Genomic DNA, 16,861 nt, shown 5'->3' with positions numbered 1-16,861 from the left:
ACCCTCAGCCCCTTGATTCTGCTGACTCTCTCCCAGCAGGAAGAGAAAGAGCAGGGCTCCTATGTTTGTTATGGCTTCCTTTTCTCTCTTTCCCCCCTCCGTCTTTCCTAGGAAGACAGGACATAACAGGGATGCGGACTAGACGCTCGTTGCAGGAGGGATTGTTTTATTTTTTGTTCTTTTTCTCCCCATAGGCAGATGATAGATTAGTTAAAACGATATTAGTCAGATGAAATCTCTCTCTTCATTTCTCCCCATCCTTTTCTCTCAATGGTAGACTGAACAGGATATAGTGACCTTGAGCGTGTCAGGAAAGGGCAGGCTGGGCCAATCAGAGACTGTTGAGAGTTTGGGAGTCGGGAAGCATGGTGGATAAAGTGCCAGGTTTAGGATCAGGAAGATCTGAGTTCAAATCCAACCACGGATATTATTACCTGTGTGACCCTGACAAGTCACTTAACCCTATTTACCTCAGTTTCCTCATCTGTAAAAAGAGCCGGAGAAGGAAATGACAAACCATTCCAGTAGCTCTCCCAAGAAAACCCCAAATGGGGTCATGGAGAGTCGGGCATGACTGAAGTTTGGGAGTCAACTGAATAGAACTTGATTTGGAGGTGGGAAACAGGGAGCAGAAATCGAACTTGATTTGGAGGTGGGAAACGGGGAGCAAAAATCCCTAAGGGAGTGGAATCTTGGGAATTCATCTGTGTGTGTGTGTGTGTGTGTGTGTGTGTGTGTGTGTGTGTGTCCACAGTGAATAGAGACTAAGCAGCATATTTCCTGGCAGGTCTAAATTCACCCTAGTGAGAAATCGGACACTTCCAATTCAAGGAACCTGCTTCAGAAGTGCAGGACACACTGAGGTGTGACTGGGTAATTACACGGTTTTCGAAAGACCTACAACTTGTGAACCACAAAGTCCCGATGAGTCAATAAGGTTGTGAAGACGCCAGAAGCAGCTAATGCAATCTTAGGCCACATTCGACTCGACAAGTATTTATTTAAATGCCAACTGTGTGCCAAGCACCCCCTGTGCCAGTTGCTGGGTGGAGATTCCAAGTCTATCTCCACCGTACATTGAGACATGTAGAGTCCCGGAGCAGGGAAGTGACGGTCGGGGGCATCTGCAGTGCTGCGCTCCTTTCGGGGGCCACAAAATAGGGTGGCTGAGATAGAAAATGCGCTTGAATTCAGGGGCTGATGGGAGAAAATGGGAATGTTCATCGAAGGGAAAGAAAGAATCAAGGAGGTGGTAGGGAGATGGCTGTCTTCAAGATCTGGAGGAGGGGGCCAGCTAGGTGGTGCCATGGTTAGAGCAGCAGCAGCCCTGAAGTCAGGAGGACTGACTTCAAATATGAGGGAGTTCAAATCTGACCTGACACTTAACACTTCCTAGCTGTGTGACCTTGGGCAAAGTCCCTCCACGCCAATTGCCTCATGGGAAAATAAAAAAAAAAGATCTGGAGGCGCTGCCTCATAGAAGGATGTATGTATGTTTTCTCTTTACCCCAAAGGAGAGGACCACAAAATGGAAGGTTTGAGTTTCTGGTTCCAGAAGATCCTTTTGGGTCGGTTGACAGAAGCTTTGTAGCTGGGACATTCCGAGATCTCTCCCCTTCTTCCCCTTCCTCCCTCGGCCACCCTCCTTCCCACCCCCACCCCCCAATTCGTATCAAAGTGAAGAAACGGGTAAACGAGTCTCTCAGGGTTAATGTCCTTAGAGGCGGCGAGGTAAGAGGGGCTCACATCTTGAAGTTCCTCCCAGAGTCCCACAGGGACAGGCTCAGAAGATGCTATTCGTCGGTAGGTAGTGGAGGGGCTGGGCTCCGAGGCTCCGGGGGTCGGGAGGGCGGAGCCACGGTTTTGACGTCACGGGGAAGAGTTTCCACGGTGGGGGGGGGGGGGAGGCGGCATCATAAAAGAATCTGGGGAAGTGGGCGGGGCTTAGAGCAGTCCAATCACGTGGAGTTATCCTTCATGGTCTGGTAGATCCAGTCTCTGTAGCGGCAAACGCTGGTGTAGACTGCCGGTCTCTTCGGTTTGGAGCAGGGCTCGGCTCCCCCCGACACTACGCCCTCCAGGGCACCGTTACAGACCAGCGGGCCCCCGGAGTCTCCCTGTATCCCGAGGGTGACAGAGGGGAGGCACAGTATCAAGGAGACGGAAGGGGGCGAAAAAGGCGTGAGAAAGGGGAGAGGATGATAGTCACATGGGGTTAGAAGGGCAGAGACGGAAGGAGAGGAGGAAACCGAGAGAGACAAAGCATGAGGTGATGGGCTTTGCAGAGTCCGCCGTCCAGCCATTCCGGACTCCCGAAGCCCAACCTAAGTCCCCATTTCCCCAACCCCGACGTCGCTCCGCCTTCTCTCAAAGCTGTGAGCTCTTCCCCAGCTCTCACAGCTCTCAGAAACTCGGGGGGGCGGGGAGAGGGAGATCCCACAGGCCTGCCCCCCGAGGGACCCGGGCGTCCTGATCCTCCAGCTCTCACCCTGGCATCCCGATCCCCCATTCCCTGCCTCCTTCAGCAACTTAAGCCCCGATCTCATAGGCCCCATCCCCCAGGGATATCCTGGGTTCGAATCCCGACCCCCACCCTCCTTCTCCTTCTGGATCACCGGCTCCGGGTCTCACCTGGCAGGAGCCTCGGCCTCCCTCCCAGAGGCCAGCACAAATCATGTTGGAAGATATTCGCCCCGGGTAGGCTCTGTGGCACAGGCGGGGCTCCAGAACGCTGATGTTCGCGCACTGGAGCGTGAGTGGGTATTCAACTGGGAGAGAACAGGAAAACAGCGCTCGATGAATTGGCGAGCAGAACACAAGGGGGCGCCGTCATCCCCATGCTGCCACTTGAAGCTTCTTTGAGACATTCCCTGTCCCTTCCCCACCAACTCCAGCCCCATGGCCAGCCCTGCTCCCAAACCCCTGCCCGACCTCATCTTCAACTCCAAGCCCTCGATTGCTACTTCGTACTCCAGTCCCCATTTACATCTGCATTTACATCTAAATCCGTCCCCAATCTCTCCCCCTTCCTCATCTCTCCTTAATCTTTTCTCCCAACCCCAAATTCCTGTACAAAACCATCCCCATCCCTTTCTCCGGCTTTTACATTTACCTCCAGTTCTATCTCCTTGCTCGTCTCCAGTTCCATTTCCAACCCTTCTCTGTCTTCACCCTTGATCTTTATTTATATCCAAATCCATCTTCTCTCTCACCAGTCCCACCCCATCCCCATCCTTTTCTTCTTCCTTTATCTTTATGGCCCAGTTCCATCCCCATCTTCTTCCCCACTCTCATTATCATCGCCATCTCAATCTCTTATATTTACCCCCGCCCCAGTTTTTTGCCTTCAATCCTATTTCCATCTTCATCCCAATTTTTTTTTCCCCTGAGGCAATTGGGGTTAAGTGACTTGCCCACACAGCTAGGAAGTGTTAAGTGTCTGAGGCCATATTTGAACTCAGCTCCTCCTGACTTCAGGGCTGGTGCTCTCTCCACTGCGCCACCTAGCTGCCCCCAAATTTGTCTTTCTATCCACATCTCTTTGTGTGTCCCTCTCCTCATCCTGATCTAGATCTGTCATCGTGACCCTAATCCCACCCCCCATCTTCATCTTCTTTCTTTTCCATCTCCGTCTCCAGCCTCCTCTGTATCTCAGTGTCACTCCCAGCCCAACACCCACCGTCGGGACTGGAGATGGCGCCCCAGCCAGAGATCAGACAAGTGGTGCCGGGTCTGGCGCAACTCTTGCTGATGTTGAGGGGTTGCACAGCTGGATTTAATCTGGCGGGTCTCTTCAGGCGAATCAGCATGAGGTCATGGTTGTGATCGCGGGCGCTTAGATCACTGTTGAAGCCTGGGTGGGGGAAGAAATCAGTGACACGGAACAGCTGCTCTGGACCTTCCCATTGCCACAAGTGATGTTCTCCAAGCCGCACCCACAGGTACCTATGAGGAGAAGGGAGTGTGGTGGGAGGGAGCCACTGCAGGAGCCTGGATAAACATCTAGCCCTCACTGGGCCTCTGTGTTCTACTTCTGTCCATCACCGGTCACGTGGGACCTGAAGCAGGCCGCTCCCTCTCATAGCCTCCAGGCTTTTCCAAGAGCTATGTGTGACCCTGAACAAGTCAGATGCCTTCTGTGTCCCCCTTTCTTTCTCTCATGCCATGGAGTGAATCACCAGTGTTGTGTGACTTGGAACACCCATCCTCTCTGGGTTTCCTCTCATGAGCTTAGGTGAATCAGAGATTTGTAATGTCAAAGCTCAAAGGATGCTCAGAGCTCTCAAGTCCACCTCCATCATTTGATGGATGAGGAAACTGAAGTCAAAAACCCAGGATTTGCTGAATCTCCCATTGACGTGAGAGTCAGGGGCTGGGACTAGAGGAGCAAGCTGGTTTCTGTGTTTCTCTGCTTTTCTAAGGGGTCTCTTCACTAAGAAGGATGGGAGAGAAATGTCAGCAGAGCCAGATCCCTCCTCCCAGTTTCAGAATTTCCTGCTATATCCCATCATATCTCCATGGGAAACCAACTAAGAGAAGGCAGACCCTCTGAGCCTCCTTCTGCCTCCACAATAGGAAGAGTTTTACAGGGCTGTTGAAAAATTATTGGCCTTCTCTGGATTACTCCTATTTTATTTGGTCCTAAGAGGAGCTTTCGGGTACCAAGTGACTGTGGTCACATTCATTCATTCCCTCTGGGCTTCTAATCCCCCCTAAAAACAAAGCCTGAGATTTGTAGTTTTAGACTAGCACCATACCCCTTCTGGGCAGCTAGGTGGCGATCATAGTGCATAGAGCACTGAATCTGGAGTCAGGAAGATTCATCTTCATGAGATCAAATCTGGCTTCAGACACTTACTGACGTTGACCCTGAACTGTTTGTCTCAGTTTCTTCGTCTGTAAAATGAGATGGAAAACTCTTCAGCATTTCTTGCAAGACAAACAAACAAATCCGAATGGGGACACAAAGAGTCAGAACAGGCTTCTGAGGTCAACAAGATTAAAGGACTTGCCCAGGATCACACAGCTAGTAAGTAGCTGAGGCTAGATTTGAACTCAGGTCTTCCTAACTCCAGGCTTTGCACTCTATCCAAAGTATTGGAGAGGAATAGGATATAAGAATACTTGAAGGATAAGCTGGAGGAAAGACTTTTTTATAGTAGATCTTAGAGGTAATATGGGAAGCCACTGGGAGTTTTATAACATGGGGAGAGGGGAGAGGTGGTCAGATTTGCAATTTAGGAAGATTAATTTGACAGATGAATGGAGGATGGACTGGAATGGAGAGAGATTTGAAGCAGAGAGTCTAATCATAATTATTGCATCAATCCAATCATGAGGTGATGAGGGCCTACACCAAGGTAGTGGCGTGTCAGAGGGGAGGAGAGGAGACATACTAAAGATGTTATAAAGATCAAATCAACAGGATGTGTCAGCAGATTAGCTATGGGGGTGAGGATGAGAAGGAAGAGTTCAGATTAAACCTAGGTTGCAAGCTGAATGATTGGGAGAATAGTTTTACACTCAACCTGAGAGTAAATGGCCAGGGGGCCATCTCTCAGTAGAAATCCTTGCTAAAGGATTTTAGTCTGGAGTAGCATCAATTGGTGGGCGGTGGGGGGGAAGGATGGACAAATAGAAGGGAAAGATTGATATGGAAATGGTGTCAGAAGGAAGGATCAGAGGATAAAGACAGCAGTGGGATAGCTATAAAGATGGAAAACAGATAGGGATGGCACTAGTGATGATGGGTAATAGGGAAGCTAGGAAAAGGGAGAATTTGGGGAGGAAGACAATCGCTTCAGATTATGTTGAGTTTAAGATATCTCTGGATATCCATTTTGAATGCCTGATAGATAGTTAGAAATGTGAGCCCGGAGATTAGGAAAGGGATTAAATCTGAATGAGAAGAATCATCAACATAGAGACAAATCATAGTTACTGATGAGATTACCAGATGAAGCAGAATAGAAGGAAAGGGAGAGAGAGCTCAGGAAAGTGTCATGGGGGATATTTACCTTCATTGGATGTGACCTGGACAAAGGTTCAGCAAAGGAGGCTGAGGAGAAAGCAGAGAGCTAAGGAGAAAACTAAGATAGGGTAGCACCCTGACAATCTCGAGATAAAAGCATTATCTAAGAGAAAGGTTTAAGGGAAATCAGCAGTGTCAAAGACTGCAAGGAAGTTAAGAAAGGTGAGGATTGAAAATGTCATCAGACTGGACAGTTAAGAGAACATTAGTAATTTTGAATAGAATTGTTTCAGTGAAGGCAAACCAAACCGTAGGAAATTAAAATGAGAGGCAAGGAAGTGAAGGTGTTCATTATAGATAGCTTGCACAAGGAGTTCAGCCACAAAAGAGATGAAATATGGAATGATAATGGGGATGCGTGGACTAAGAGAGCCTTTTTAGTAGGAGGGAGATGTTTGTAGGTAATAGGAAAGCAGCCAAGAGAGAGAGAAATTTAAAATTAATGAAAGAATTAAGAAGGGAGTAATAAAGGGGGCAGGCAATCTGTTAGTAAGATGGAACGAGATCACATACAGATAGAGAGGTTTGCCTTGGTAGAGAGAAGGTAGTATTACCTTCTAAGAATTTAAATCTCTAAACCTCAGCTCCCAGACTTCTTAGCAACCTGATCCTCTCAGTGACCTTGCCCTCCCAGCTTTCAAACTCTCTGGACCCCTACCCCTCCTATTATTCCCTATCATTCCCCTGACTTTCAGCCACTTCCTGTTCTGTATTTTCTCTGATGCCCCATTTCCAAAGATCTGATCAACTCCTTTAGTCTCCTTTTCCCTCCCCTTATTTTAACTAGATTTCTGGAATCCTTCAATTTGTACATTCTAGGTTCTTCAGTCTGACCATTCAGAGTTTTTCAGTCTGACCTTTCTGGGTTCTTCAGTCTGATCATTGTAAGTCACAAGGAAGATCAAAACACATGTTCAGAAGAAGACAGCAAAGTCATCAAAAGTCCTACATCCCAAGCCTCCAAGAAAAATATGATTTGTCGCAGGCCACAAAAGAGCTTAAGAAGGAATTTAAAAATCAAGTAAGAGGTAGAGAAAAATGTATGCAAGAAAATCATGAAAAAAAAAAAAAGAATCCAATAGCTTGGAGACACAAAAAATACTTAAGAAAACATCTTAAAAACAGAATAGGCCAAATGGTAAATTAGGTCCAAAAATCCAATGAGGAGGAGAATGCCTTCAAAAGCAGAATTGGCCAAAGAGGAAAAGATATACCAAAAAAATCACTAAAGAGAATAACTCATTAAAAATGATAGTGGCAGCACCAGCCCGGAAGTCAGGAGGACCTCAGTTCAAATTTGATCTCAGATACTTAACACTTCCTAGCTGTGTGACCCTAAGCAAGTAACATAACCCCAATTGCCTCAGCAAAATTTTTTAAAAATAAATGGTGTTGGCCAAATGAAAAAAAGATACAAAACTTCACTGAAGAAAATAATTCCTTAAAAATTAGAATTAAGGGACAGTTAAGTGGCACAGTGGATAGAGCACCAGTCCTGAAGTCAGGAAGATTTGATTTCAAATCTGGCCTCAGACACTTAACACGGTCTAGCTGTGTGACCCTGGGCAAGTCACTTAACCCTAATTGCCTCAGGGAAAAAAATAGAATTAAGCAAATGGAAGCTAATGACTCTATGAGACATCAAAAAAAAAAAACAATAAAACAAAACCAAACAAATAAAAAAAAAATAGAATACAATGTGAAAGATCTTATTAGAAAAGCAACTGATCTGGAAAATGGAGTCAGGAGAGATAACTTATTATAATTTATTTATTATTTTAAATTATTGGACTTCCTGAAAGCTATGACCAAATAAAGCCTAGACATCACAATTTCAAGAAATTTTTGAGGAAAACTGTCCTGATATTCTAGAACAAGAGAGTAAAATAGAAATTGAAAGAATCCACCAATCACCTCTTAAAAAAGATCACAAAATGAAAACTCCTAGGAATATTATAGCCAAATTCAGAGCTTCCAAGTTAAAGGGTACATGCTTCAAGTAGCTAGAAAAAAATAATTCAAGTATCATGGAGCCATAGTCATGACAACACAAGATTTAGCAATTTCTACATTAAAGGATCAGATAACTTAGAATATGATATTCTGGAAAGCAACGAAGCTAAGATTACAACCAAGAAAAACCTACCCAGTAAAACTGAGTATAAAACTTTAGGGTAAGGAGGGATAGTGGATATTCAATGAAATAGAGGGCTTTCAAGAATTACTGATGAAAAAAAACAGCTGAATAAAAAATTTAATTTCCAAATATAAGACTCAACAGAAGCATAAAAAGATAAACAGGAAAGGAAAATAGTAAGGGAGTTAATAAAGTTAAACTGTCTATGTTCCTAGAAGGAAAGATGATACTCAAAACTATTAAAAACTTTCTCATTGTTAGGTCAGTTAAAAGGGGTAAATATAGACAAAGGACATAGGTGTGAATTGAATATGTTGGGATAATATCTTTAAAAATAAAATTAAAGGATGAGAAAGACTGAGGAAAAGGAAAAAGGAGATGTAGAATGGGGAGGAGCATGGGGGAATACTGTTTTATCAGAACTGGCTCAGAGAGGGACTAATTCAATTGGGTATAGAAATATACCACATTATTGGGAATCTTTAAAGTTAATATCATGTTGATCCAAATAAAAGCAGATCTGTTCCAGCTGCAGATGTGATGCAGTCATAACTTGGCTCAGGATGTAAGGTTATGCTGCCCTGTCCTAGGAACTGGGAACATGATCTTAATCTTATTCTTGGGTACATGAGACACTTATTCCTCTTATAACTATAACTACTTTGCAATCTGGAAAGTCTACCAAATGTGTTATAAACAATTTAGTTGGCTGTTTTAGTGTCTTAGGATTTCTAAAAATTATAAAAACTAATAATGCCCCAAGTATACCAGAAAAAATTCAAAATTTTATTAATGTTTTTTAAATTTCTCCTATTGTTGGTATCCCTTGCAATGCCACTGGCCAAGCTATAGTTGAAAAAGAAATAAAGATACAAAGATGTTTATTGTAAAACCAAAAGGGGGAGATTATACAGATAACAATAATCCAAGAAGAACTCTAGATAAAACCTACAACAAAGTGAGAGAGGAAGGAAAAAAAAGAAAGGGGAGGGCACTCATAGAAGGAAGGGATTGAAGGAAACAATAAAGGCAAAACACTATTTGAGAAAATAGAATAAACAGGAGAAAACAGGATGGAGGGAAATATACTTAGCAATTATAAGTGTGAAAAAAATTTTGAGGCAAGTTTCTCTGATAAAGTCCTCATCTTCCAAATATATATATATTACATATATATTATATATATAGAAAGAGAGAGAGAAATTAGTCAAATCTATAAAAATAAGAGCCATTCCTCAATTGACAAATGATGAGAAAATATGAAGTTTTCAGATGAACTAATCAAACCTATCCATAATCATATGAAAAAATAGTTTAAATCACTATTGATTGTAGAAATACAAATTAAAACTATTGAGGTAGTATCTCACACCTAATAGATTGGCTAATAGGACAGAAAAGAAGAATGATAAATGTTGGAGGGGATGTGGAAAAATGGAGACACTAATGCACAGTTAGTGGAGTTGTGAACTGATTCAATCATTATGTAGAGAGATTTGGAACTATATCCAAATATTTATAGCAGTTCTTTCCTGGTGGCAAAAAAAAAAAAATTGGAAACTAAGGAGATGCTTATCAATTGGGGAATGGTTGAATAATTTGTAATATGTAATACTATTGTGATATAAGAAATGATGAGCTAGAGGCTCTCAGAAAATCTGAAGAAATTTATATGAACTAATGCAAAATAAAGTCATCAACACAAGAGATCAGCACATTGTGCATAGTACCAGCTATATTGTGAGATGATTAGCTGTGAATGACTTAGCTGTTGTAAGGTTGGATCTAATGATCCAAGAAAACTCTGAAGGACTTAATATGAAAATTGTTATCCATCCCCAAAGAAAGAAATGGTGAAATCTGAATACGGATCAAAGCATGCTTTCTAAATTCTTATTTTTCTTTGGTTTTATCTTTTTGCATATTTTCTTTTACAATATGATATGGATATGGAAATATGTTTTGTGTGATTACATATGTATGATCTGTATCAAATTGCTTGCCTTCTTGATGTAGAAGAAAAGAACTTGGACTCAATTTTTGAAATGAATGTTAAAAATAGTTTTTACATGTAATTGGGGGGAAAATAAATAAATTCCAACAGAGAAAAAAATCAGAAGGAACCTTAGAGGTCATCTTTATTTCACAGAAGCCTAGAGGCAAGACCATTTAATGTCTCCTAAAGTCCCCTGAGGTCATCAATTATTAAGTGGCAGTGGTAGGACTAGAAACTTAGTCTCAATTCCAAATCTCAGGTTCTCTCTCTGTCTCTCTGTCTCTCTGTCTCTCTGTCTCTCTATCTCTCTGTCTCTCTGTCTCTCTCTCTCTCTCTCTCTCTCTCTCTGTGTGTGTGTGTGTGTCTGTCTCTGTCTCTGTCTCTCTGTCTCTGTCTCTATCTCTGTCTCTCTCTGTCTCTCTCTCTCTCTCTCTCTCTCTCTCTCTCTCTCTCTCTTTTCCTTTCCCCTGAGGCAATTGGAGTTAAGTGGCTTGTCTAGAGTCACACAGCTAGGAAGTGTTAAAGAGTCTGAGGCTCTTTCCATTCCACTTTTTTCCCTCAGAATCATCTCAGAAGGGTTATGTCCAAATCTGAGAGCTAATGGAGAGTGTCCATAGAAGGCCAGCTAGGTTTGAAAAGTCCATGACACAGGAAGAAAGGTTGAAAGAACTGGGACAAACCTTGGAGAGAGAAAAAAAAAGACTGAGGAGATAGGAGAATTTTCTTCAGCTATTTAATGGGTTATTGTGCCTCAGTCTTCTCATGACTGGTCCCAGTGGAAACAACTTGGAGCAGTAGGAATAAACTCAAAAGGGAGATTGGAGTATGAAGGTAGATTTGGGCTTGAGATAAGTAGATACCGTCTGATGATTTGGGTTATCTTGAAGACAAAAGGACTCCTGCAGAAGGCAAGTCCCCCTCACTTAAGGTCCTCAAGCAAAAGTTGGTTAACTATCCTTAATTTTGTAAAGACTCCCTCTTCAGGAATGAGTTGGCTCAGAGAACCTCTGAGATGTTTCTCAATTGTAAGTTTCTATGAGTTTGATGATAATAAAAATAACAGTAATAATGGAAAATATTAGAATGAGATTCATGACCATAATAGCTGTTAATTATATAATATTTGATATCATATAATAAATAATACTTATAAATATATTATTATAATATAATATAATAAATGATAAAATGCTGCAATACTTCAGCATTTGCATATATTATAGCATTTGATACTCACATCAACCCCAAGAATTTGACTATAGATTTTTTTAATATTTTAAGAATGGGGAAACTGAGGATTTAGGAGGTTAAGTATCACACAACTACTAAATGTGCAAGGTAAGATTCGACACCAGATTTCTCTTAGGCCCACCCTGCCTCTTAAGCAAAGCCATCATCGAGTCTCAGAATTTTATTTAGAACCAAAAGGGGCCTTAACATTCTTCTTTTCAGTTCACAGATGAGGGAGTCAAGGCTCAAAGATGGGAAATGGAAGTCATAGATCGTCAATTATGAAGGCATGACTTCAACTCAAGTCCTGAAGCTCACAATATTCCTTCTTTGGACCACTGTCTTACATGGCATTAGGTCCAATCTCTACAGTCTTTGTCAACCAGTCATGTATCCCGGTGGAGCCCTCAAAAGAAAGGGATCGTTGTCCATTCCACTTGTTGCCTGTGTATCCTTAGCAAGTCACTTTTCCACAGTGGATCCCAGCTCCTTCATCTCCTGTATAACAGGTTTGGAATAAATGGTGCCTAAGATTCCTCCCTTCCCTGAACTGATATTCTCTGGCTTTCTGACCCCTGATCCGCCCCTGAAAATGTGGAAGCTCTAACGTTAAGAGTCTTCCTTCTACGGAACTGGCATCTCCCTTTCCACCATTAATCTCCTAGTGCTCTGGGAGGAGGAAACCTAGAATGTGCCTCCATCTCCCCTCTGGAAAATAGAGAGCAAAGGGAGAAAACATAGAGTGGGTTTCTGGGAACAAGCAGGGAAAAATAATCAGTATGAGGGACATGTCTCTCTAGACTTCTGGGAACAACAACAAAAATATTCCTTTCCCATGACGATGCTTCTGCTCCCTTGTCTGCTCTTGTTTTTCCTTAATCTTCTCTAAACTGGCAATCTGCAGTTCTGTCTCTCTGTGTGTATCTCCCTCTACTTCTTTTCAGTCTCCCCTGTCCCATTTCTGTCCACTTGTCTGTCTCCATGCATCTCTTCCTGCCCTCTTCTCAATCTCTTTATCCTTCTGTCTCTGTGTTTCTGGCTCATATCATCTTTATCTCTACTTTGTTTTTCCCTGTCTATGTCTATTTGTCTTTCTCTCTCTCCATCTCTCCATCTCCCTTATTCTAGCTCTGCTCCCACCTCTTTCTGCTTCCATCTTTCTCCATCATTATTTTCCCAGATGCTCCAGCCTGCTTTCCTCTTTGTGGACTTTTGTTCAACCCTCCTTCCTCTCTGAGATATGTAATCTGGTCCTTCTCCACCTCATTTTGGACTCAGGGGAAGGTGTGGGTTGGAAGGGACCCCACCCACCAGAAATAATCACCCTATCTCTAACAGGTCTGGTGACTTAGGAGGGGAGTGGCCCCATGGAGGGGAGTATGGAAAGTCCCCAGCTCTGATGGTGCCGCTCACACACACTCCCCTCCGCTAACCCTCAGCATCCAGGACTTTCTGGAGTCTAACCTCAAACTCTTGCTACAAATGGTCATTCAGGCTCCATCAAGACTTCCAATAAAAGAGAGTTCAGTACCTCCCAAGGCAGCTCATTCCACTTTGGAAAATCCTAATTGGGTGAGAAATTCTTCCTTCCACCCACAGAAATCTTCCTAGGCAATTACTTCTCCCAATGACCACCATGCTCCTTGTCATGTCTTCTGTGGCCGGCCTCTCAAAGGCTTGAAGACTATCAACCCAACCTATCCCCTCTGCCTGCCCCAGTCTTCTCCAGGATAATCCTCAATTTCTTCAGTGGATCCCACCAGCCCTTTTGCCGTCCTTCCTAAAAAAGCCATCAATATCTGGGGATGTCAGTGATCCTCCCACCCACCAATCCCAACTGTTACCAAAAGTCTACCTAATCCGGTGAGCTAAAAGCTAATGCCCCAGGGAGGACCTGGAAAATAGAGGAAGAGAGAAGTTTCCCCTTTATCCACTGGGCCTCTGGTGTGCTTCTGGTTTTTGTGCATGTCTCTCTGACTCTTCTCTATGACACTGCCTACACCTTTGTCTCTGCCTCTGTCTTTGTCTCTATCATTATTATCTCTCTGTTTCTCTGTGTGTGTCTCTCTCCTTCTGTCTCTCTGTCTCTTCCTGTCTCTCTCTGTCTCTCTGTTTCTTTCTCCCTCTTCTCTTTCTCTCTCTCTCTCTCTCTCTGTCTCTCTCTGTGTCTCCCTTTACCTCTATTCTTCCGATCTCTCTTTCTGAGTTAGCTAGTGCTTAGCACAGTGCCTGACACATAGTAGGCACTTAATAAATGCTTATTGACTTACTAATTGATCTTCCTTCCTTACCTCTGGGTCCCTAAAAGAGTCTCAGACCTTTGGAATTGTACTAGAACCCAAGCATCTAACTAGAAGGAGAGAGATACATGATGGGATTCCTTCAGAGCACATGGAATGGTCTTCTAGATAAACCTCTCAATGACCCCAACTACTTTGTCCCATAACTACCCCCTTCTCATTGAGCCTTACGAGAGGATCTTCCCTGAGCTCCCTTGCCTTTTTGACTTCGTCAATCCGATCAGCCTCCTTTACCATCACACCTGGATCTCTGTATCTTCCCAGCCTTCTTGCCTGTATCAGCTTATATTTCCTGGATCTTCCCATAACCTCATTTCCCTTGTTCAATGTCCCCATTTGTCTTTCCTCCCTCTTTACAATGTCACTTCTATTCTTCCCCTGTCCCTCAATCTCCTCAGTCTCCTTGCTCCACCTAAGTTCTTGGACTCTGGGGTCCTGAAAATTCTGGACCTTCATTACCTGGTTTCCCCAACTTCCCTGATCTCTCCAGTCTCTGACCTTTCTAGATTGCTCTAATATTCCTTCCTCTTCAAATGTCCCAAATCCCCAGTTTCAAACTCCCTTATCACCCCAGTCTCCTTGGTCTCTCCACCTCCCAGGATTGTCCATCTTCTTTAGATTCTATTAGTCTTCCTAACTCCTCCAGCTTCTTCACACTCCCCACCTCCTCTGCATCCATACCTTCCCACCTTCCTCAAACTCATCAGACCCAGGGTTTTCTTCTCACCCTCAATCCTCACCTCCTTATCTCCCTTGGCTTCTTGGCTTTCAAGGGCCCTTGAATCCTCTGCTTCTATCCTCCTCTGCATTTAACCTCCACAGCGTCAACCCTCCCATTTTTCAATCTACCAAGGCTTCTCCTTATCTCTGACCTTCTGAGACATATATATACATGTACATCTGGGTGTATATGTGTATATGTATGTGTGTGTGTGTATGTGTGTATGTATGTGTAAATGTGTGTGTGTGTGTGTGTGTGTGTGTGTGTGTGTGTGTGCGTACATTCCCAGCCTGTCTTGCCACCTCAGTTTTCATACTTCTTCAGACTATCAGGCTTCCTTAGCCTTCTCAAGCTTCATGGTTGTCCCACTCTCCCACAACCTCCTTCCATTCCTGACCTCCTAAACTCTTCAGATGAAGAATGGAGAATGGGAAGCTTTTAAAAATCATCCAATTCACCTTCCTCCTTTGATGGTTGAACTGAGGCTCACACAGCACAGACTTGGTCAAGGTCACAGAAAAAGGAAGTGGATCTGAACACCCAGGTGTCTACCTTCTGATCTACAATTATTATTGTATCATTCTATCAGACTCCCAGATCTCTACAAGCTCCTCACACTTCCAAGCCTCCAAAGCTTCCCAACCTCTTCAAAATCTATGGATTCTCCAGCTCGAGCCCTTGACCTTTCTAGTGTTTCACAGACCTTTCAAGAAGTCTGGAAAAAACCTAGGAACCCTAGCAATTTCAGAGTATTGCTTTTAAATGCATAAAATGAAATCCACAGGAAGCCAATTGTATTAAAATAGAAAGGCCTTTTTTTTTTCAAACAAATTCATAGATTCTCTGAAATCTATCCAAGGGACCTTGGGCATCTGTGAACACCTGAGTTCTAATTCCCTGTATCTCTGTCCACCAAGAATCTTTGCTTCCTTGATCTTGGATTCTCTGATCTCACTGCTCTCAAACTCCAATACCTTTGGGCTTTCCAGAGGCAGTTCTACTTTAACACTTACCCAGACACCCTTCCCTCCCTCCCTGATTGACAGGATCCTGAGCCCACTCACGGTTTGCGGCAGTGGGCAGCTGTGAGTAGCCATCGGTCACTGAGTAGAGTGGCCCCACAGAAGAGACGAGTAAGGAAAAAGAGACCAGCCTGCCAGGGCTGGGAGTTGGGGGTACATTCTTCGGCCCCAATGGTCCTTGTGTCTGTCCAACCCTGTCCTAGGGAGATAGAAAACAGGTCAAGGGTCAATGGAAACCTGATAGTTAAATTGGTCCCCCTGAGCCAGACAAATGGTCTAGTAGCCTTGGGGACATCCCAACTGGCAGATAGACAGTCACATAGAACGATAGACAGTTACATAGACCAAACAAACAAGAGACAAATAAACAAAGAAGCAGCTACACAGCAGCCAAAAGCAATCTCACCAGTCCAAAGGAGCATCAGCATGGACACCCAGATGCCCTGGTTCATGGTTCCAAGCTCCAGGATGGAAAATCCACTACAGTTGGTATGAGTGACAAGGACCAGACCAGCCAAGAGGCCCCAGATGTCTGGGCCCTTAGTCCTGCCCTCTCTCTGGATGCTTTATGAACTGGCTGGGGGCCATCCCCTCCCTCCCTCCTTCCTCCTCCGTCAATGATTAATCAGGTTGGGAAATTATCCTGAGGGGAGGGAGCCCCAGGGCCTGAAGGGAAGGGGGAAGTAATACCTCTGGGCTGAAGGGGAGCAGCCTCTTAGCCTCAATCCCAGAGAAGACTGTGATAGTCAGGATTAGCCAGCTGCTTACAGGAAGGCTGGCCTAGTTGTACACACTGGGTGTGTGTCTATGAAGGGGCCGGGGCCACACCCTTGGGCTCCCCAAAGGTAAGCCCTGATCCCTCACCCCTGCCACCCCAGGGGAGGGGGGACTGATTAGAGTGGATTTACATTCCCCTTGAGAAAGAAAAGGAAGGGGAAGAGTAGAGGGAAGCCAGTGGTTCCCTCAAAGCTGAGTCAGGAACAGCAAGTTTATCCTGTATGGGATGTGAATGACCTGTGACCTCACAAGGATAGTGGGAGGGTCTCGTGGTAGCATGGAGAAAATTAGAACCTGAGAAATTCCCTGAAGACACAGAAACTGAGAGAGAGAGAAGGAAAGACGAGGAAATAGGAAGGAAGAGGCATGGAGACTAGGGAGACAGAGACAGAAAGAAAGACCTGGGGACTTGGAGTGGAGAGGAAAGGCCCACATTCAAACTGAGACTCCCCTCCCAGCCCCTGAGGCCCTGGGAGCAGCTCTTAGAGGCAAAAGCTTGTTGGCTTCCAACCAGGATTAGGAAACTGAGCCACTCCCCCAGCAGAGGTAACCACCTTTTTACCCAGAATAAATGAGCATAAAAGCAAATGGGACAGAAATAGCAGAGAGCCCCTCATATCTCTTCTCTCCCTAGCTCTCCTCACCTC

General features: G+C 44.2%; 1 protein-coding gene across 1 annotated transcript; it reads right to left on the bottom strand.

Annotated features, from left to right (window-relative positions):
- Positions 1 to 980: 980 nt before the first annotated feature.
- KLK9 (kallikrein related peptidase 9) lies at positions 981 to 15,968 on the bottom strand. Its single transcript, XM_051989611.1, has 5 exons — positions 15,844 to 15,968; positions 15,480 to 15,636; positions 3,680 to 3,945; positions 2,632 to 2,768; positions 981 to 2,117 (listed from the first exon to the last, which is right to left on the bottom strand). The coding sequence occupies exons 1-5, from the start codon at positions 15,887 to 15,889 to the stop codon at positions 1,959 to 1,961; spliced, it is 765 nt and encodes a 254-aa protein (XP_051845571.1). The 5' UTR covers positions 15,890 to 15,968; the 3' UTR covers positions 981 to 1,958.
- Between the last annotated feature and the right edge of the window lie 893 nt (positions 15,969 to 16,861).

This window comes from Antechinus flavipes, chromosome 3 (assembly GCF_016432865.1).
Source record: "Antechinus flavipes isolate AdamAnt ecotype Samford, QLD, Australia chromosome 3, AdamAnt_v2, whole genome shotgun sequence".
NCBI classification, from domain to species: domain Eukaryota; kingdom Metazoa; phylum Chordata; class Mammalia; order Dasyuromorphia; family Dasyuridae; genus Antechinus; species Antechinus flavipes.
This window is presented reverse-complemented; position numbering and strand designations above follow the sequence as displayed.

Bases quoted from the DNA above. Each gene is read 5' to 3' on its own strand.
- KLK9 (XM_051989611.1), bottom strand. From the start codon at position 15,889: ATGAACCAGGGCATCTGGGTGTCCATGCTGATGCTCCTTTGGACTG. The intron at 15,637-15,843 runs GTGAGATTGCTT...CTATCTCCCTAG, and splicing joins GCTGATGCTCCTTTGGACTG to GACAGGGTTGGACAGACACA. The intron at 2,118-2,631 runs GTGAGACCCGGA...CTCGGGATACAG, and splicing joins GAGGCCGAGGCTCCTGCCAG to GGAGACTCCGGGGGCCCGCT.